General features: G+C 35.3%; 2 protein-coding genes and 1 pseudogene across 3 annotated transcripts; 2 read left to right on the forward strand and 1 right to left on the reverse strand.

Moving 5' to 3' along the window:
• The first annotated feature begins 2,549 nt into the window (after positions 1-2,549).
• LOC121259955 (1,4-alpha-glucan-branching enzyme 1, chloroplastic/amyloplastic-like) lies at positions 2,550-10,217 on the forward strand. The gene is given in 16 exon segments (XM_041161794.1): positions 2,550-2,707; positions 3,178-3,294; positions 3,485-3,695; positions 4,189-4,258; positions 4,353-4,622; positions 4,919-5,652; positions 5,655-5,824; positions 6,867-6,983; positions 7,280-7,342; positions 7,575-7,682; positions 8,157-8,258; positions 8,717-8,784; positions 8,911-8,992; positions 9,112-9,228; positions 9,879-10,042; positions 10,076-10,217. Coding segments are annotated over 16 exon segments (2,475 nt in total). The 5' UTR covers positions 2,550-2,641; the 3' UTR covers positions 10,092-10,217.
• Positions 10,218-11,881: 1,664 nt separating this feature from the next.
• LOC121260019 (dolichol-phosphate mannosyltransferase subunit 1) lies at positions 11,882-14,671 on the forward strand. 2 transcript variants are annotated; one of them, XM_041161878.1, is made up of 8 exons: positions 11,882-12,103; positions 12,274-12,373; positions 12,477-12,510; positions 12,584-12,660; positions 13,098-13,123; positions 13,229-13,393; positions 13,525-13,630; positions 14,467-14,671. In XM_041161878.1, the coding sequence occupies exons 1-8, from the start codon at positions 12,009-12,011 to the stop codon at positions 14,569-14,571; spliced, it is 708 nt and encodes a 235-aa protein (XP_041017812.1). In that variant the 5' UTR covers positions 11,882-12,008; the 3' UTR covers positions 14,572-14,671. The 2 variants fall into 2 exon arrangements, with proteins under 2 accessions (XP_041017812.1, XP_041017811.1); XM_041161877.1 differs by having other exon boundaries at positions 11,892-12,103; positions 13,516-13,630.
• Positions 14,672-16,106: 1,435 nt separating this feature from the next.
• Positions 16,107-17,767, reverse strand: LOC121260248 (annotated as a pseudogene).
• Between the last annotated feature and the right edge of the window lie 4,942 nt (positions 17,768-22,709).

The raw sequence follows: 22,709 nt of genomic DNA on the forward strand, positions 1-22,709 counted from the left end.
ACACAAGCACAAGCAAGCATAAACGCAAATCAAAACAAAAATAATAATGATTGCTTCAGAAAATAAATGAAAATTAATTAGGTTACATGGCATTTATTCACATGCTTGAGCTACCCTAGCCAGAAGATATAAAGCAAGTGTACGCCTGAATCCTCTTACTATTGGATCTTTTTATGAGACAAGTTGCTGCAAATAAAATAGTATTATCACAAATTGTCATTGAGAACATTCTCAACAAATACCCTCACTGATACACATCAATTATTTATTGATTGCACTTTTATTGCGTAACTTTTTAACAAATCAATGAATAAGAAGACAAGTTCTAATACGTACTTCATCACGTAGTCCCAAATACTTGAAGAAAATACTGTAAAAAGCATTGACTAGATTTTATGTTTTTTTTTTTTTTTTTTTTTTTTTTTTTTTTTTTTTTTTTTTACAGAAAACAAAATACCAACGTCTTGATTTCAAACTTTGAATGTGTTTTGGCTATATTTTCAAATCCCTAATTCAAATTAACTTCATCACGAATCACTCGCAAGCCAATCTAGTAGACAACAACAATAACAAAATGATGCAGAGAATGCCTATGATTACGGAAGATTCAAAGCGGGAGCTCTGACCTTAAGATCGAGGAGGGAGGAGTAGGACTAGCGACAGACAAGCTTGAAAGCACGGAGGAGGATTCTGATGCCGACGCTTATGTCATAGGAGAGGAGGAAGCTTTGGCATAGGTTGCTCATGGCATTAGCCGCGCACAAAGACTCATCTTCAAGATGGGGAAGGAGATGCATTCAAAAACCCAACGAATTCAAAAATTTCTTTCCACTCCAGACGCCCCAAAATTTTGTCTTCAATAAAACGTTCCGTTTCATTTTCCACATCAGCGTTCGGTGCACAATCGATCCGCAAATTTGCTTGAGTTAAGAGTTTTTCAAATAAAAAAATAGAGAACTAAAAACAATCATGTAATGAGTATAAAATATCCACTACTATAACAACTTCTCTCTAATATTACTCTTAAATTTATAGCGCTGTTGGCTCTTTTGAGTGTTGGCCTCGCAAAAACGGTAAGGGGTATTTTTATAATTTTGTAAAGTTTTGGTGGCAATCTTGGTATGCAAGTATCTGTACGTGTACTTGGGGATTTACTGTGCAACTACAGCCACTACAGGTTATTTTCGTTTCTTAAAGCAATGAAATGCTGAGGGTTATCGTCTCAATAAGTCTCAGCACTTTTTACGGCAGTTTTACATAAGTTACACCTCATTCCCTTATCTTCCTTCTGCAATCCTATATTTTATATTATAAAGCTTTTATGGTACACCTTTTCCCCTCTTGACTCATGGAGACTGGAGAGGCCAAGGGGTGCTCCACGCTATCCATGACGTGGATGCGTGGAGAAGTCAAGGTGACACCCAATAAGCATCGCCGCAAATGCACGCCAATGGTACCCACCACATTACTCTCATAAATTTATAATATTATTTTATTAAAGAGAGGTTTGTATTAGTAACTCATTTCATCTCATCTTAATTTATCTTATTAGTATTTATTAATTTTAACTCACAAATCTTATTACTATTCATAATCCATTTTATTACTATTTACAATTCATTTCAACTCATATTTGAATTCAAACGAGACTTAATTACGCCCTCTTGCATTGCATGACATGATGATTATGTTAGATATTTATGTTTTAAGATATAAATGAAAAATATTATTATCTCCAAAAATAAAAATACTTTAAAATTATAAATAAATTTTATCAAAATAAATTTATAAATTAATATAGATTAATATAATAAATTAAATTATAAATTTATCGTATTATATAAAATGATGTTAATTTAAAATTTTATTTTTATAAAATATAGATATGTCTGTAGTATAAAGAAAAAAAAAAATTGGCAGTTTGTTCATAGTCGTCCATTTGCCATGACTCTTCTCTAAACGTGGCAACGTATAATAGACGCGGGATCAGGATGCTTCATAAAAATAACGAGTGTGATAGTAAGTAGAAAAAAAAAATATTATGTAATTATTTAAAAAAAATAAATATGAGAATCATATAAAAAAATAATTTTTTAATAATAATTTTTAATTTTTTTTAAATAATTATATGATATTTGAACACTTTACAATTATATATAATATTATTCTGATAAATAATAGGATGGTGATAGCGGCCGGCGAGCATTCATGGTTGGGTTTATTAGTTATAAAAAATTTTTAAAAATTTTCTTTTAAAAATTTTTTGACATTTTTAATTATTAAAAAAAATTAATTTTATTAATAATTATTTTCTTAATTATTAAATAAAAAATAATAGCTCCACTAACCATTTCCTAAATAATAATCTTGTTAATATTATGACGGTCAGTGTGTTGTCACGTGGAGCAGATCCTTTACTTATCGGTGTTCTATTCCTTGTCATATCGGAAGTGAAAGAAAAGAACAAAGTAGAAAAAGCGTAGCAATCAATCTACAACGTCTGGGACTGCGGGTCCCGATCCATCGGACCAACGGACCAGATGTTGCCGATTGACAGCACCCGCTATGATTGCCGATCTTTAAAGATTCAATTTAAGCAAGCAGAGCGAACTGAGGTGTTCACTTGGAGTCGAGGAAGACGATGGGCTCTCTAGGTTTTCTCCACTCACCTGCTCTTGGGTCTATACCACTTCATTCCTCAAGCAAGGTTTGCAGTTTGCTTAATATTTTGTCTTAAAATTTTGGTTCGTTTTGTTTACGAAGCTGCAAAATGAGTGATAAGAATTCTGTGATCTGGTATGCACTGGCGCGATCTTTTCATGCTGAAATTAGCTTTGTTTTTTCTAATTATTACGCCTCCTTAATTTGGAAATGATCCGTCTAACTAACAATGCCCCTTTTGTCATATATGATGCAAGTGCATTGCTTTTCTGCAGATTGGGTGCCTGTTGTTTACGTATTTGATATTTGACAAAATTTGAATTACGGGTTCTTTTAGTTTTGTTATGATCTAGTTTGATATAAATTTGATTTAACCAGGGTTCCAGAATTTTAATGCAATTCAGTGTTGTTGTTTTCTTGCCTATTAGTTTACCTTCCGCAAGTGCCTGCACGTGCATGTCTTTCAATAGCTCAAAAATATTTTGGATCGATCACTTATTGCGATTGTTTTGACAGCCTTCAAGAAAGAACCAACACATTGTCAAACAGCTAGTTAGAGCCGCCAATGGGTCTCAAAAATTGCTTGAACGCCAAACCTTCCTTTTTGCATCAAGAATTGCAATACACAGGAGGGTATGTTTGGCATTCCTATCATTGATTGTTTTTATTTATCGGGGCATAGTATTTCTCATATTTGAAAGAAGTTTGACACTTTGGGATTGTGCTTGCCATTTTTTCAGTAAACATAGAGGTTAAGATATTTTTTCCTGTCAACTATTATTTGTGAGTATATAAGCTGTGAGTGTTGCATTTTCTTCTCTAGGTGCAGCACGGTTCCACGATCTCAGCTCTTGTAACAGATGACAGCTCGACAATGACATCAACCGAGGAAGACACAGACAATATTTATATCCTGGGCATTGATCCAGGCCTGGAATCATTTAGCGACCACTTTGGATATAGAATGAAGAGATATGTCGATCAGAAGGCACTTCTTGAGAAACATGAAGGAGGTCTCGAGGAATTTTCACAAGGTTATTAGCTTTTATGAGATGTGAAAATTCCTCACTTTCCACTTTATTTTTCCATTTGTGCGTGGAGAGTTGTTAAGAAGCACTAAAAAAATCTGTATTTAACATTTCAGGTGCCTGTAATAAATAAATTACTCTATGCCAAAGGTCTATGGCCTGATTGGCATAAACCCCCAGCCTCCAAAATGTAGGTCTTGGGTTTGAAACCCCCCTCCCCAAATGTATAAAAAAAAAAAAATTACTCTATTTACAAGTGCCTAAAATAAATAATTCTGCTCCACGATATATTGATATGTATTTTTTCATATACAATAAAAAACATCATGTTGAGTGCATCAGTTCTTTTTCTTGCTTCCTTTTTCGTTTAATTGATTATCTATTGGCCTCTATTAGGTTTATATCCTTTCAAGGTTCAGCAACTAAGCAAATTCTTTTACCTGCTTAGTAGTTTCGTCTTCAGTGTAAAACCTCACTGTTTGCTTCATTCATTCTGTAGGTTATCTTAAGTTTGGATTTAACAGAGAAGAAGATGGAATTGTGTACCGTGAGTGGGCTCCTGCTGCTCAGTGAGTTTGTGAAGTTTCAAGTATAAAGTGATTATCTTTGCTGGCTATTGTATAGATCAATTGTTTCTTAGAAGTTATATTTCCTATAATGCAGAGAAGCACAACTCGTTGGGGACTTTAATGGATGGAATGGTGCCAACCACAAAATGGAAAAGAATCAATTTGGTGTTTGGAGTATCAAACTCCCTGATTCTGGTGGAATTCCAGCAATTCCCCACAATTCAAGAGTCAAGTTTCGATTCCAGCATGGTAATGGAGTTTGGGTTGATCGCATCCCTGCTTGGATTAAATATGCCACTGTTGACCCTACAAGATTTGGAGCACCATATGATGGTGTGTATTGGGATCCACCTCCTTCAGAAAGGTGCAAACACTTAAACCCAATTTGGATGAAGTGAATATTATTGATAGAGAAACAGGAGAAGGAAATAGCTTTGGGGCTAATGCCATCATAACAGGCATGATTTTTTAGTTCCTTAATCCTTCAAAAATTTATGATGGCTATAATGGGGAAAAAACCTTCAACAGTTTTTAAGGACCTCTCTACCATTGCTTGGCCTAGTTTCATTTAAATAAGGGAGCTATTGTACCATGATGCCTTAAATTTTATCTACATGAGACTCAGCTGGTTGTTGAACTTTTCTTCCATTTATCATGCAGGTATCAGTTTATGTATCCCCGTCCTCCAAAACCCAAAGCCCCACGAATATATGAAGCTCATGTTGGAATGAGTAGCTCAGAACCCCGCATTAATTCATATAGAGAATTTGCTGATGAGATTCTGCCTCGTATTCGAGCAAATAACTATAACACAGTCCAGTTGATGGCTGTGATGGAGCACTCCTATTATGCATCATTTGGGTATCATGTTACGAACTTTTTCGCTGTAAGCAGTAGATCCGGGACTCCAGAGGACCTGAAGTATTTAATTGATAAGGCCCATAGCTTAGGCCTACGAGTATTGATGGATATCATTCACAGTCATACAAGTAACAATGCGACTGATGGCCTCAATGGCTTTGATGTTGGCCAAAGCTCACAGGAGTCCTACTTCCACACTGGCGATCGTGGTTACCATAAGTTATGGGATAGCAGGCTCTTTAACTATGCCAATTGGGAAGTTCTTCGCTTCCTTTTATCCAACTTACAGTGGTGGCTTGAAGAGTTTAGATTTGATGGCTTTAGATTCGATGGAGTAACTTCAATGTTGTATCATCACCACGGAATAGACATGGCATTTACGGGGAATTATAACGAGTATTTTAGTGAGGCAACAGATGTCGATGCTGTTGTCTATCTGATGCTGGCAAACACTCTGATTCATAATATTTTGCCTGATGCAACTGTCATAGCTGAAGATGTTTCTGGTATGCCAGGGCTTGGTCGACCTGTCTCTGAGGGGGAATTGGTTTTGATTACCGCCTGGCAATGGCCATTCCTGACAAGTGGATTGATTACTTGAAGAACAAATCAGATGAAGATTGGTCGATGAAGGAAATATCCGAGAGTTTGACGAATAGAAGATACACTGAGATGTGTATAGCTTATGCTGAAAGCCATGATCAGGTATGAGATTTTGTTTTAGTTGTGTAGTTCTTAATCAACATTTTCTGTCTTCCAACCTTCCAACAAGGTAAACGAGAGAAAAGAAAGGAGACAGAAACGGTGTAGTCTTCATGTTTTGTTCTCTCTCCAATTTTACCCTTTTCCTCAATATGGAAATTAAACTTTTCATCCACAAACTACCACCTTTTATTGTTCCCTGAAAACTTCTAAAAGTTTCAATTTGCACCAGAAACCACCTATAATTTCAATTTGTACCCCCGGTTTACATTGAACTGTTAAGATTGTGCCATGCAGCCAATTTTTCATTGATCTTAGAGCGGACTCATTGGATTAGCTAAATGTTGAATTCAATGAGAATTTAGCTATTAAATTATAAAATGTATCACATTGGAATAATTATATTCTAAATATTTGGAATATAGCTATAGTAACTTTTAAAGTAATTTTCAAATTTGAAAAACACTGTTTATTCATCAAATCTATTTTATATCATTTGTTTCACTCTCTTGAGGTCTCCATCAATGTCTCTCTAGTTTCTATTTTTAACCCATAATTTAATTAGAATATGATTACTAATTAATATATAATATTATAAATAGTAAAATATGATAAAATAAATAATTTCATAATTAAAAAAAATAAAATATTTTTAAAATTATTAATTATTCATGAATAAATGGATAATCTAATGTAGAGATTTAATGTGAATAGCCAAAGTCAAATTCATCTTTTATTATTTTATTGTCATATAATAAAAAAATGACTATTCTAATGTGGAGACTTATGTGAATGGAATAGCTAAAAGCTAAATTCATCTTACATTCATAAAAAATGTACTTTAACTTTAGCTAATCCAATGAGAGTGCTCTTAGAGGTCACATCTTATCTGAGGGTGCAAATTGCAAAATATTTATAGTTTAGGATGAAAATTGAAAGTTTTGGTGACTTGAGGTGCAATATAAAAAACAAATTTTAGTTTGTAGGTGAAAATATAATTTTGCCAATGTATTTTTTCCAATATTGATAAGCTTTACTGGTGCAGGCCATTGTAGGGGACAAGACAATAGCATTTCTCCTAATGGATAAAGAAATGTATTCTGGCATGTCATGCTTAACCGAGGCTTCTCGTACTGTTGAGCGAGGGCTTGCACTTCACAAGGTATGTTTATTCCAGCTTGCGTTACTGCTTTCTCGGGTTGTTGTATCTTTTACAGCTCAACTGGCTGATGTCTCTACTTTCTTTCCTTTTATGGATGCGGTTCTGGCTTTATCCCCAACTATAGGCCTTACAACTCATTTTTGCCCGCTTCAGAGGACTAAATAGTAACGATAGCCATTTCATGCATTGATTGTGGCATTGATTTACACACTGGAACCAGATGAAAGCTAATTCCAGTGAAAATGTCTTTTGATCAATTTTAATTTTTCTGTTATTGTTATATTTATCTTTTACAGATGGTACATTTTATAACTATGGCACTAGGAGGTGAGGGCTACCTTAATTTCATGGGGAACGAGGTAAGCACACTAGCCTGCACTCAAGATTGCTGCATGGTATCAGCGTGTATCCAGTCCTAGATATATTCTGACAGTATATATTGGATTTTGGATTTGGTGACCTCCAAGATTTCAAATACTTTATGAAAATATATTTAAAATTACATTAGCAAGTATAGAAGATTTTTTAAAGTTGTCTGTGTTTGCATAGATTGTCTTATTTTTATGTTATTTTTTAAACATTATTGTATAGTATGGTCATCCTGAATGGATTGACTTCCCAAGAGAAGGCAATGGGTGGAGCTATGAAAAATGCAGACGGCAATGGAACCTAGTGGATACAGAGCACTTGAGATATCGGGTATAGAATCATATCTTCGTTGGTTGAGCAACTCCATAATTTTTTTTTTTTTTTTAATGAGTCCTTCACTTGACCCTACTGTACAACATGACTTTGGTAAAGTATGGCTAGCACACATTCCTAACTCGTGGCAAATCTCAGAAAGAATGCAAATTCATCACTAGAACAGATTCTCACACCCAGCACCAATACCCAAGTTCATGTAATGGAATGTTACAAATTTTGTCTAACCCACTTCCATCCCACACAATTTCCTAGTGTTTAAGTGTTGCGCTTTCCTGCAAACTTCCATTTTATGACCACATCTTTAACACTTCTTAGGTCATTAGTTTAAGTAATATGGAATGTCTTGTATAATACATGTCATAGTTAATATGTACAACATTCCCGTTTACAGAGGAGTTTATCTCTGTTTTTGTTTCCATGTGATAGGTTTTAACACCATCTTTTTCTCTTTCCTCTGGACCTTTACAGTTCCTGAATGCATTTGACAGAGCTATGAATTTACTTGATGATAAGTTTTCATTTCTGGAGTCAACAAAACAGATCGTGAGCAGCACAGATGAAGAAGACAAGGTATAGATGTTCCCAATGATCATTAGGATTTGTTATGCTATCTTACCATAAACGATAGGGTTGTTTTCAAATTTCCCTTGGAATTTAAACAACTTGAGTAATTAATGCACCATGATAATGCACAAATCCAGATTGGCTAATTGTTATCTGATAGCACCTGATCCGGTAGAAAATAATAAATTGGTAATTAAGGGTGGCATTTAAGCTTATGTCTCTTCATCACATTTTATTGGACTAAGAAAGGGGAGCATTTGATGGGATTTTTGCATTGATTTAAAAGATTGCTAAAAATTAATCTCAGCTTTTCATTTACTTGGTGGTTCTAGCTGTTTCAGTTCTTTCATGAGGGGGAATAACAAGAACACATTCTTATTGTTTGAAGTTTATTTTATAGCCCTGATCATTTCATTTGGAAATTCTTCACTATTACACAATTGCATGATTTTATCATGCTACAGGTTATCGTCTTTGAGCGTGGAGATCTGGTTTTTGTGTTCAATTTTCATCCAGAGAATACATATGATGGGTACGTTGTATATAGTTCTGTGTTGTTTGCACGTGGAATGTGGCCTTGTACGCGAATAGCAGCATGCCAAGTTTTTTTATTCAGTGCTTGATTCTCCGAGTGACGTGTGTGATCTTGAACAAACAGGTACAAAGTTGGGTGCGACTTGCCTGGGAAGTATAGAGTTGCACTAGATAGTGATGCTGGGGAATTTGGTGGACATGGAAGAGTAAGGAACACCTTTTACATAGTCAAGCATGCATTTTTTGGCGAAAGTTGTCTTTGACAGTGTATCTGTTTCACCTATTGTCATTGATCTCTTTGCTGACTTGATGATTTCTTTGGCAGGTGGGCCATCATGTTGACCATTTCACATCTCCTGAAGGGATCCCCGGAGTGCCAGATACGAATTTCAATAATCGTCCCAATTCCTTCAAAGTACTCTCACCACCTCGTACATGTGTGGTATGGTTTACCCTTTTGGTCTTCCTAGTTCCTAGTGTTGGTATTTCTGGTCGTCATTCATTTCTTCTTACCATAAAAAAATATAACTATAAACGAAATAATATGGTGATTGCAAAATCAAGATCTCCGCACATTGCTTAATACCCGAGTTGATAATTGGTGTTGAAAACTAATTTGAGCTATCAGCCCAACTGGTGTTAGCCTTGTATGTCTGGCATTTTGGAAATCAAATCCCCAGCTCAGAACTATGATTTAGGCCTGGTTTGACAAATCTTTCAAACTATTTCATCTCATTTCAACATCTAAACACTAATCAAATACAAATATTTTTCAATTTCAAATTTTCAACTTTTGAACGTTATTATGTAATTATTATCTAATCATTACAACTTTTTCATACTTGTAAATAAAACACAAAAAATAATTCAACTTTTTTAAATCTCAAAACTAAAATTATATTATAACCTTCTTTCAACTTTATAATTTTTTTATTCAACTTTTTATCTATTCTTTCTCAAAATCCCATAAAACATTTTAATTCAAATCATTTTACTACTATTCGTAAATTATCTCACTACTATTTACAAATTTTTCATCTCATCTGTGAAACCAAACTAAGTTTGCTAAGTCTTCGATTATATCTTCAAAAGGTTTATTATAGAGTGGACGAAAGTGAAGAAGAAAGCAATGCTGCTAATTTGGTGGACCCGACTAAGATATCAGCAGCGGAGGTTGTGGCTAAGCAGGAAAGTTTTGAAGCGGCTGCTCCTGTGGAAGATGAGGATCCCATTACAAGCAAGGTAAAAGGCTTGGAAGCAGAAAAGACGGCCAAGATAAAAGACTTGGGAGCAGAAGAGACCTGAGAAGCGACTTCAAATGGCTAACCATCAGTTCGTTTGTCAATAGTTTCAGTGCCGGCAAGTTGGTACAACTTGTGTGGATAAATAAAAGGATCTGAATTTGGGCTCTCTATATTTCCTTTATATAGGTATGGCCTCTGCTTGTGAGTTGTATATATACGTTTTTTTTAATAAGTGAGTTGTATATATACGTGAAGAAAGATATTGCGGAATGTAATATAATTATCATAAATGGGAATGTAGTCCCTTGTGCTTTCGCAGAGCAATCATAGTTTTTTGGAAAATGCTAAGCGTCCCGCTTAACATTTTTGTGTATTTTTCATGTGTTTTTTTTATATAGATTTTTTTAACAATTTTAAATATTTTAAAAAAATAAAAAAATTTATAATATCATTAAAAAATACCTCAATCACAAGTTGTGATTGAGGAAGTATTTTTTAATGATTTTTTTTTTTTTACTTTATGATTAATGAAGTGTTTTTTAATAATATTCTAAATTTATTTTATGTTTTTACATATTTAAAAGTATTAAAAAAAATTTCTATAAAAAATAATTGAAAAAAAAATACATCAAAAAACACATGCTAGAGCGGGCGGGAGCCACCAGCGGTGGCTCTAGCAGTACTCTAGTTTTTTTAGCCGGTGACAAATCCTTCATTTCCCAAAAAAAAAAAAAAAAAAAATGTCATCTGTTTAATTTATTGGATGATTTATTATTCTAAAATGTTGATTTTTAACTTGAGTATTATTATTTATAGAGTTTTATTATGTACAAGTAAATTTATGTACTAATTTATGTATTAATATTGTTGTCTTCGTATTCTAAATTTAAATTAGTACTGTTTTTAATAAAATTTACTTTCTGACTAATCATATTGAATATGTATGTGTATTAATGCGCATAATCGCTTATAATTATATTTTTTCTTATTTTTAATCCCGCCAACTGATGTGTTACATTTGAGTGATTTTTCATTAAAATGATTAATTTATTAAGTTATTTAAAATATAAATTTTGTTACTCATCATCTTCGTATATTATATATTTTTTAAATTTTTTTAAATTAATTAAATTATTCTACTCATTATTTATATACTATACATTTAGTAAGAAAAAAAAAATATGGCGTGTGTATAAGAAAATGATAAATAAAATTTTCTTAAGAGTGAATTGGCAGAGACTGGGATGCAATCAGTGACTGAAAATTCAATATGAAAAGTTGGTGGTACTTTTTTATTTTTCCTACAAAAAGATTCTTATAATATTAATAAGATAAATACACAAGAGATTCATTATACACGTTAGAGCTTTGCTACCCAGTTGCCTACATTATAAATTACATTTGTTTTAATTTGTTTTATTATTAAATTAATTAAAATTTTCTACTTATTATTTCTACATTACATACTTGTTAAGGAGAAAAAATAAAAAGATAAAAAAATAAAAATAAATATGTGATGTAAGAATAATGAGTAGAATTTTTTTAAATATTATAGATGAGTCTAATAAATTGAGTAGAATTTTTTTAAATATTATAGATGTGTCTAATAAATTAACAGAACTGAGAGAAACAAGTTTGACTGTTTGATCCATTTGATTAAGCGTATAATATTTAGAGAAATGCTTTAGCAGTTTTTATAAAAATAAATTTACGAAATGAACTGACTTAATGTGATAATTTATTTTTGTGAATTTTTTGTTTACTGTAACACCTCTTTAATGTTTGTTGGGTGATTAGTAATTACAACAGCCAGCCTAACTCATTTCAAAGCAAAAATGGGCTCCGATCAAAAGCTTTACAGCAGGGTTAGGGTTTAGCCCACTTCGATGTTGCTCTACGGAATAGAGGCAGACTATACGATATTACGAAGTCAATTTAAGAAATCAGATTCAGAAAGAAACAGAAACAGAAACAGAGAATGGAAGACAAGAACAAGTACAGCATAATCATACCGACTTACAACGAGCGCCTCAACATCGCTCTCATCGTCTACCTCGTCTTCAAGCATCTCCGGTACGCCCACCTCGTCTTGTGATCCTAGGATTCTTCGACAATTTTCTGTTCCTTTTTTGTTGCGCCTGCTTTTTTTTAAGGGATCTGATTTTAGGATTACTTTTCGTGATTTCGTATCTGATATCATGTTCCTGTAATGGGTTTCTTGTGCAAATTTATGACTGTTTTAGGGATGTCGATTTCGAAATAATTGTTGTGGACGATGGGAGTCCTGATGGGACTCAAGAAATCGTAAAACAATTGCAGCAAGTGTATGGGGAAGATCGCATTGTAAGCGCCATAATATTAAAATTTGTATATGAACTTCTTCTCTGATCAGTTTTTACGCTTACTTCTGACTTTTAACAATGAACCATTATTTTTGTTGATTCAGCTGTTGAGAGCTAGACCCAAGAAGCTTGGGTTAGGTATGCTGTTATTAATTTTGTTTTAATGAAATAATTACGAGAAACTTGCTTTTTATGTATAATCAAATTTCAGGAACTGCTTACTCTCATGGCCTGAAGCATGCATCTGGAAATTTTGTTGTGATCATGGATGCTGATCTATCGCACCATGTGAGTATGTTTTAGGGATGTGGATGATAAATTGGTGCAGTGTCAGAGTCTGAAATGGGAATGCATCTATGTTATTGTGCATGCTATTCTGCCATTTTTTAAAAAAGTTTTCTTGTGTTGGCAACTAGGAAAGCAACCCGCTTACTTCTAGTATCTTTAACTGGGTTTTGCTTTGATTTTCCTTTTCTGTAACCATCTAGTATTTTGTTCATGTGGTTATCCGAAGTAAAATCAAAATAAAAATAATAGTAGCCTCTAGACCCTGTAACTACATCCCAATTGATTTTTTTGGGGGCTTCCGTCTTCCATGTTTATAGATCCTAAGTTTTGGGGTAGTTGCTAACTCTGCTTATTGGATACATTTATTGCATTATTGTATTCCTTTTGGCATCAGATATAGTTTTCTTTGTCTAATCTTTTTGCTTCTTGTCAAACAGCCAAAGTACTTGCCGAGCTTCATCAAGTGAGGAAATTTTCAGTCATTTATTTTCTACTTCCCTATCTTAGCTTAGGATGCCTAGTTTGAGGAAAACCTTCTGACTTCTTTTTACATGACATATTTATTAAGGAAGCAGTTGGAGACTGGTGCAAGTATAGTTACTGGAACCCGCTATGTTAAAGATGGTGGTGTACATGGATGGAACCTTATGCGCAAGCTAACGAGTAGGGGGGCAAATGTTCTTGCACAAACACTTCTATGGCCCGGTGTATCGGACTTGACTGGATCCTTCCGGTACACAAACTATAGTATTAAGCTACTCAAGTGTTGGCTCAGAAGATTGAAAAATAAGATATCTATTCAATTATTTGAAGCTTGCAAAATATTGAAACTGACATTACTTGGATCATTTGAAGGCTTTACAGGAAGTCTGTTCTTGAAGATCTCATTAGCTCCTGTGTTAGCAAGGGATATGTCTTTCAAATGGAGATGATTGTTCGGGCTTCTAGAAAAGGTTACCATATTGAAGAGGTAAGGCCATATACTTGTTTTATCATGGTTTAGAAATTGATGGACTTTTGATACACATGCAGTTGTGAATCTTGATCCTAACCAAAAGCAGCCTTTTGCTCTCTCTCTCTCTCTCTCTCTCTCTCTCTCTCTATATATATATATATGCCAAGATCTCCTTGATTAAAGTCCTTGTAAAAGGGATTGGCTCTTCCACTGCCTTTGCACCTCTCCCCATGACTGATTTGCTAAGTTAGTCAGACTCAATCTCATTTGCAATATAAACATCCTACCATTATGAATCTATGAACGTAAGTGATCAACAGGGGTGAAAAGAAATACTTATGGATAGTAAAAGAAAAGGTTGAAATTTTTGGAGTTGAAAGAGCTTGTTAGTCCTCATGATTGTTTGCTCTTGTTTTAGTTTAATGTTATATAGAGAAGTCATTATACGATGATTGTGTGTATCCATCTGCTCTTTTATTGTTATCTTCCCTTAATGTACCCCAGTTCAGCATCAGCAATAAACAGTCAGATATTGATGCTGTAGTTTTGCTTGTCTGATCATGTTGTATTCTCTCTCTTCCCAAACACCCTTCTTTATGGAGGGATTCTAGCATTGGAGTTATGGTAGCTTATAACTTAATACTATACTTGAAGATCTTGTGGACTGTATGATGCGTGAACTGTATAGATTTAAGCTAGTTGTGCAGAATCTGACTTAAAAGCAGTTTGAATACTTGCTATAATGTAGTTCCTGCTTTGTGTGATTGGATTCACTCTTATGTGTAGTTTCTAAGTGTTCTTAGAAAATATCTTCATTATATAGTTGATTTGAATCTTGTGCTTGTCTACAGGTCCCAATTACATTTGTTGATAGAGTATATGGTAGTTCAAAGCTTGGAGGATCTGAAATTGTAGAATATCTAAAAGGCCTTGTATATTTGTTGGTAACCACATAAAATGAAGCTGAATGGCAAGTCGGTGATCATTTTTTCTTTTTCCTTTTGTGCACGACTCATGTAAGGTTTTTAGTTCTATAACTATCTTTTTGTTTATAAATTTTGATGGGTTTTGATGATACAAACAATTATGATTCTGAATTGAGTCTAGGAATTAATGTTATCACATGAGTTATATGTATACTACACTCTTATTTTACTTTCATCCTACTATGCCGATGTGGCATTGTCTATCATCCTATGTTCATGTTCTTTTTGTTTCAAGGGCTGCATATGTCTTGAGATAGGAATAGGATGTAGCATTTTTTTTAATCACATTGGCTCTTATGTCTATGTTTTGCGTTCACTTATGGCAGTTAAAGTTGTGTGGTGAAGAATTAGTTTTACATTCGCTGATGTCTATTTTTTTCATAATTTAGTTTGTTTCAAAGTTACCTAGAATCCGGATTATATATGCTAGGGAATACTTTTTTATTTATTTATATATATATGCAAGGGAATACAGGAACAGATTAGTGTTAAACCACTTTCCCTGCACCATGGAACATTATGAGTGGGCTTATATGCAGTTTAACCCGATTGTTTCATCGGTTTCAACTTTCAAGTTAGTATAAGCATACTCCTAGCCTGGCTCTGCCAAAATCTTCAGTGTACCGAAGATTATAATAATTACATTTTGTTTATCCCTCCAAAAAGGGCCTACATTAGCATATTGGAACGCGATTTGGCAGTGTTGTAACGGATTGTGGCACCTCTGTTCCTTGGTTACAGTCTGGTTTTCGCCGATAATATTGTAAAGATGAACTTTGGCTATATTACTTTGTCTCAAGACTCGTTAATATGCTCAGATTTTGAAGCCAGAAGAACTAGGATGTGGGTTGGTCTGATTCTATGCAAAACTCGCTTGCATGGTCTGTGAGCTAAGATGATTTCGCTGACTGCCTACTGATTTGTTCGATAACGTGTTATCAACGTCGAAATGATTCTCTTCACGTATCTACAAAAGGTACTGATAGTCCATCCGACTGGCAAGAATTTAATCTAATTAGGGAATTACATAGTCAGTCATGCAACAATAATCTCTTATATATCTTATTTGACAAGTTGATTCTCAATGATTAACATTCCTTGGTTTCCGAGAGAAGAATGTAACAAGACAATTATTTTTGTACGACTTTGTTTTAAATGGAGGACATTTTTGTAAAACATAGTATCGTTATTTATCAAATATATCCTCCATTTAAAACATTGTTATAAAATAGTTTAATCCAACAAGATTAAAGGTTAGATAATATATGAAAATTTATGATTTTCTATAATTCCATGTCCTTAACATTTTCTGCCACTCAGATACATAAATACAAAAATGTGGATCTTACAATAATTAATATTTGAATTCACACTGCGTATAATTAATATAAATAATATTTCTATATTTATAGAAAGGTTTTGAAGCAATAAAAAAAAAAATCGAAAAGAATTATAATATACTTGATATAGTAGCACTCTACCATTAAAAAAAAAGAAGCTATCTTTAATTAATGAGATCTACCTTTTATTTATAAAAGAGGTTACAGAAGCTTGTAATTAACGTTACTCTAATGAAAATGCTACATGTAATCATTATTACACAACCCAACACTTTGACCTGTCGATTAAGCACTTCTTTTGTTGACCCTAACTTTTAAACCATGTTTCATATTAAGTACAACAGAAACACCCGGCGAAACAGGATGGCCTTCAACCATTTGAATGTGATAATTCCATATGACGGCGGTTGCAACCATTTTCATTTGAATGAAAGCCATGGCCTTACCCAAACAACTCCACGGGCCTCCACCAAACGCTGAGAACTTGTAAGATGGCAAATACATGATTCGTCCTTGCTCTGAGATCCATCTCTCCTGCCTGTATTGCAAGCAATCTTCACCCCATATTTCCTCCATTCTCCCCATTGCGTAGAGACAGATTATAATCTTTGTACTCGGATCGACATGGTGGCCGCTCGGAAGAACATCTGGTCCAACTGCGGTTCGAGGATCGAAAACCACCACTGGATACAGTCGTAGCGCCTCGCATAAGGCTGCATGGAGATAAACCTGTCTATCCAGATCTTTTATACCAAAACACCCCCACGTTTTGTCATCTTTCACCAAAATAATCTCTTTCATCTCCTCCAGAATCTTTGTTTCTACAGATGGGTGCGTTGCAAGAAGCCAGAGAAACCAAGTGAGAGCCATACCCATGGTGTCGCTGCCTGCCGCCATGAGATTAAAGGCAGTGTCCGTTAAAAATTTGTTCGTGGACCCTCCCATGCGCGATCCTTCTTTATCCTCGAGAATCAAATAAGCTGTCAATAAGTTGAATTCCGCTTCCTCCCATCGGTTTCTGCATCGGCTTAGTTCTTCTCGCTTTGATGAGATGCATTGGTACAAGAATCCATCGAAGGTTTCCCAAGCTTTTCTCAGCTTCTTCTCTTGCCCGAGTTGAAGCCATCTCTGAAACTTCCAACACCATTTTGGCAAGATATGTCGGTATATGGTTGCCTCTTCTATTTCATCGAAATTGCATGCTTACGTTTTGGGAAGTCGACAGAAAGGGAAATTGGATCGAACCCCAAAACCATTAAGCAACTGTTGTCGAATGTGAATCGCTTAAAAACTTCTTGCAGATCCACCTCAATCTCTAACTTGGAGATGTGATCGAGAAACGGAATTAAGCCATCCACCACCTTTCCTCGAACAACTTTCTCCACAAACAGCTCAAAATTGCTGTTTTTTACAATAGAATGCATCGTCTTTCTCTGGAACGTCCACCAATCTGAATCAGAGTTGATAATCCCATCTCCCAAAGGCTCCAAAATCTCTCGAATCTCAGACCCTTTTTCGTAGTTGAAAAAGTTTTTGCTCAGAATGTGGTGGACGTTCATGGGATCACTGGTGATGATGAAGTCCATGCCAGCAAACCAAGGGCCCTTTACCTCGACAGTGCCACCATAATGTTTTAGAACCCGGTCTATGCTCTCGTACATATGAAATGAATTGCGAAGAAGCCCCGGAACCATTCCTAGAACAGGCCAGTTTGTGATGGGCGAGCTTTTGTTACGTACTTTCCAATGGCGAAGAAAAAGGAAACAGAGAAGTCCCAGAAGCATTACCGAGTACCCAAGTATTGCCGTTGGAGGTACTGTATGCATGTATGTAGTTGTGTGGATCGAGTTGTAAGGTTGATCAGATCATGGTGGCCAGGTGGATTTTAAAAGCAAGGAAGCCATCTGGCATGTAATATATGTGTGTGTGTGTCGCCTCCCCCGAGTAGATCGAGTATAAGCTTTTCAGGTTTATTACTCGATCTCCTGGAGATCCAGCATGCTTAATGACCGACAGAATTCCAAGTGATCAATTCAATGCTGTGGAAAATAATTTATCACGTTTGACTTCAACGGAGAGCTGCCTTGTCCCTCTCCATACGATTCAAACGTGCAAGCTGATTCATGCATGAAATGGAGTTGTGTTATATCGTCTAACTACTACATTAATGATCATGTTTTTACTGCCCATTGATCGTTTGAATTTTTTTCTAAAAAGAACAAGAATCGGAGGTTATAGCTAAGAATAATAAAACGTGTCATCTCTTTCATCTGATCATTATATATAAAGGAATAAAAATAAAATAAGAATGTGATATATAAAAACTTCGCGGAGTAATATACAATATTTTCATGTTCAAAAGTGAAAGATTTTCGATTTTCACTTTTATAGGAGAGAAGAAAAAAAAAAAAAAAAAAAAAACTTTCGCACAGCTTTTTCTACGTAGATTGCCTTGCCTTTTGTGGCATTTGACATCGCATGCATCTTGTAGCTAGGCCTGTTTTTTGAGTGGTCGTAGGAAATGATCATATTGTAAACACATTGAAACAATCCCATGATCATCTCCTTCACGATAATGCTCACGTAGCTCAAGCTTATAATCTGTAACTCTGATACCACTTATCCGATTAATTATATATGAGCTCTTCAAATCAATTGGTGTTAAGAAAAACATACTCAAATCTTTATGCCATCCAATTGATATCGCAATTCACAATCATGTATATAGTAGTAGATCACGCAACCCCCCCATCTTATAAAATATATATATAAATAGTAATTTCTAATCTGAATGATTTTTGCTTGATGGCTAATCAGTCGTGATCAGTCACTACTCAAGTGTGTAAGCGGCCGAGACTTCTTGTTTGTTGGATTACTGCTCGAAAGTGAAACAATGGTAGGCTGGTAGCATGAAGCACGTCGACGTTGGTTGCCACTACTCCTTAGTCGCGCGCGCATGGCAAATTTTGTACGTACGTTACAGGAACTTTGTGCTTTTTTCTTTGTATTCGTATAAATGGACGTATGGACCCACTTCCCTCTTATTCTTGTCTTCCTCCCTGATCCCTCTCTCCCTTGTTAATTCGAAAGTCATGCGTTGGGGCTTGGGAAATTATTAGCTGGCTCAGGAATATTAATTTCATTACTACTCAACGAAATATTACTTGTATGCAGCTCAATTGATCATGTTCTTTTCATTCATGTAATGGTCATAAACGAATATTTTGACTTTTGGAATAGCAGAGCATGATCAACTAGAGGCTGTATTAGGTCTGAATTATCATGGTGGCCGCGCGCCTGACTATAAATTAAAAAGATCCAACTTTAATTTGTCTGATATAATCTTGAAAGGCCCACGCATTTGAGAGAAGTTGGTCAGGTCATGTTCATGATGGATGCAGATTTACTGTACATAAATAAATTAAGGTTCGAATTAGAGCTTCGATTGCTTATTAGCCTAATTATGTGATAAAACAAACACCGCTTTATTATTTTTATTCTTAAACACTGATACGTTCGTACGATGATTATGTTTTAACTAATAATGTTGCTAATTATCACTGCTTGCTATATCGTAAGAGTACTAGCTAGAGCCGCTGAATTCAGTGTGATCAATTCTATTGGACTTTAAGTCGAATTGAAAATTTCTTAAGTATATGGAATTTTACGGATGACTGAATAATTGGTTACAAATTTTGAAAACATCAAGCAAATTTTTGAGTGTCTTAAATTTTAATTCACATCAAAGGGCGTCATGCATTCTATTGAGGACGTGTTTCACCGCTTAGCACCCTCGATCTCCTGCAACCAAAGGGTAAAAGGAACGGGGTGGAGAGGTAGAGTTTATGATGCCTAAGTTAGTAATAATAGGAGTAATCTCTAGGCCAATTCATTTCTTGAGTATTTTACGTACCTCATCCTTTAAATAGACATTTTGCTTTCTTTTCATCCTCTAGGTTTAACCACCTTATCTGTTTTTTGAAACTTGAATTTCAGTCTTTCAGAGTTATCTGTTTGTTTTAAGTGGATAGATATCCTTAACCGTGCCAGGATATTGGGCAGAAACCTTCCTTATCAGTCTAGCGAGAACCTTATCGGGTTAGATGGGTATTTAGGCTTCATACGCCTTGCTAGGCTATGAAGGGTCGAACCCATGTCAACATCCTACGATCCATTGGGGGTATTTAGAACCTTCCAGTTACCCCGCGAAGTCTTTTAGCATATTATGCCAAGGGACTTTAATTTCAGGCATCCTGAGGTTCTCGGTGTTTGAGATTTTGTCTCAAGTAAACGCCAATTTGTCTAAATGAATGGTTAGTGTAGTTTGCCTAGATTTTAATCAAATCAACTTAGGTGAACATAAATGAAAATGAGTTCAACTTATCTGGAAACCCCTTGCTCGTCTTGGTCAGTGGGGTGATCTTGTCAAGTGGAGTGAGGCAGGAGAGATACTCAACCGCGTAACCTTACTGATTAGAGGAAGGTGGGAGAAATGCTTGACTGCTCAGTTTTTGGTGAGTAGGTGTGGTAGGAGTGATGCTCGACCGCGTAACCTTACCGACTGGAGAAATGAGGGAGAGATGCTCGACTGCTCAGTTTTTGGCGAAAAGGTGAGCGGGAGTGATGCTCGACCGTGTAACCTTACCGATTGGAGGGAGGCGGGAGAGATGGCCGACTGCTTAGTTTTTGGTGAGCAGGTGTGGCGGGAGTGATGCTCGACTGCGTAACCTTACCAACTGGAGAAAGGCGGGAGAGATACTCGACCGCTCAGTTTTTGGCGAGAAGGTGTGGCGGGAGTGATGCTCGACTGTATAACCTTATTGATTGGAGGAAGGCAGGAGAGATAGTGATTGCTCAATTTTTGGCGAGCAGGTGTGGCGGGAGTGACGCTCAACCGTGTAACCTTATTAACTGGAGAAAGGCAGGAGAGATGCTCAACGTTTGGTTTTTGATGAGAAGATGTAGCAGGAGTGATGCTCGACCTTGGTCATGGGTAGGAGTCATGGGTGTGTCCTGCTGGTTGCGGGGCAAGGACCATGGCATCATGACCAAGGTCAAGTCATGGCTTGCATGTGGCACGGGCCATGGTGCAGCCGAGGTTGGGCCATGGCCTGCTCGTGGCATGGATCGTGGTGTAGCCAAAGCTGGGCCACAACCCGTCATGGGTTCAAGGTGCCATGGCTCGGTCATGACCGAGGCAAACCTCGACCTTGGCTGAGCCACAAAGTCCTTCTACGACCTGGCACGTCCCCACCAAGTCTTCAGATGCGGCTATCTCACTCATATTTTCTCTCCTAACACCTTTTCTTCTAGGGTTCTTGTCACTTTCACCCAAATAGACTTTCAACGTGTGTATGACTTTTTACCGAGTAAGAGTTTCAACACGTGAGAGGATTTTCGACCAGCTAAGACTTTTCAACTAACTAGGACTTTTCAAAGATATAGAGATTGGAAGCAGTGGTGGAGGGAGAGAGAACCAGTTTTCGGGGATAGTTTTTGGAGATTAAGAAAAAACCATTTTCTTTTGGTGCTCTCATGGAGAACTAAAACTTAGGTAAAGCCTAGGGCATAAATTGATTGGTGAAAATGCTTTGACTATCTTTCAATTTACAAATTAAGCTTTATTGTTTAAGATTTTAGAATTTAATTATCTATTTGACTTGGATACATTAATTTTAAGACAATTATATTAAATCTTGCTATGATTTGATTTTGTTGAGCTATAGGATTATGAATATGTGATTGTGACTTAAAATAGGTTTTCATGCCATTGATGTGATATTTTGTTACACTATTGTTTGTGAACATAGTGTCATTTTTAGATCTGATATTCATTTTTATACATGAAAACTATAGTTTGTAAATGGAGAATAGATTCTATATTTAAATTTGAGAAATTAGATGAGTATATTGTCATATCTTTCAATTAGGAATTTGGTGTTATAATTCTTAATTGTGTATATAGTTTAGATTAGAAAAGTCAAAGTATTGGATCCGGTTGATGGATACCCGAAGCTTTGCTTGCATTTTTATCCGTGTCCTAATCTCTTTTTAGTTATGTGTTTTAGGTAGATTTCAAAATACTTTTCAGATTCATATCATCTTGTTATCGGTCTTTTCCTTTAAGTTTACATTCTTATAGTGTTTATTTCGATTTCTTATGTATCAACATCCTGAACTATATTATAACACCGCAAAGTAATTTAGGTGTAATCAAGATTCGTCCCCAAATGTCGTACCAAGCCCAAAGCTCGCCAGAAAGATCATTTTTCTTGTGCTTAGACATTCTTGGGTCACCTGAAGTGAATGACCCAGCTGATATAATAAGAGGTCAGTCCCATGGTTGGTTAATGAGGTCCATTACTTTGATGGGTAAAAGTTGTGTGCTTTGTCAATGGGCCAAATTTAATCAAATGGCTAGTTCAGTTTTTTTTTCAAAGAACGATGTAACTACAACTTTTTTGCGACTGATTTTGCAATAAATTAAGAGAAACATTACTCCCACAGAAATTTTCTACCGAAATTTTCTACCGAATTGTGTTTTTATTTTTTTTATTTTTTTCTTTTACTTAATGGTTAAGAAAATATTTTATAATAATTTTATAAATTTTATTTTTTTAAATGTTTAAAATGATTGAAAAATGTGTGAAAATAAAATAAGAGAAAAATAAAAAATTGATTTACACTGTTCAGCACTTCTTGGGTATCGAATTTTCGGTGGACGTAGCAGTGCTCATAAATTAATATAGAAAAAGACTATTCCTCAAT

Source organism: Juglans microcarpa x Juglans regia, chromosome 4D (assembly GCF_004785595.1).
Source record: "Juglans microcarpa x Juglans regia isolate MS1-56 chromosome 4D, Jm3101_v1.0, whole genome shotgun sequence".
In the NCBI taxonomy this organism is placed as follows: domain Eukaryota; kingdom Viridiplantae; phylum Streptophyta; class Magnoliopsida; order Fagales; family Juglandaceae; genus Juglans; species Juglans microcarpa x Juglans regia.

What these genes read in the sequence shown, in the direction of transcription:
- LOC121260019 (XM_041161877.1), top strand. Translation starts at nt 12,009, where the DNA reads ATGGAAGACAAGAACAAGTACAGCATAATCATACCGACTTACAACGAG. An exon ending in CTCGTCTTCAAGCATCTCCG is followed by an intron (nt 12,104 to 12,273) that starts GTACGCCCACCT and finishes TGACTGTTTTAG; the next exon opens with GGATGTCGATTTCGAAATAA. An exon ending in ATGCTGATCTATCGCACCAT is followed by an intron (nt 12,661 to 13,097) that starts GTGAGTATGTTT and finishes CTTGTCAAACAG; the next exon opens with CCAAAGTACTTGCCGAGCTT.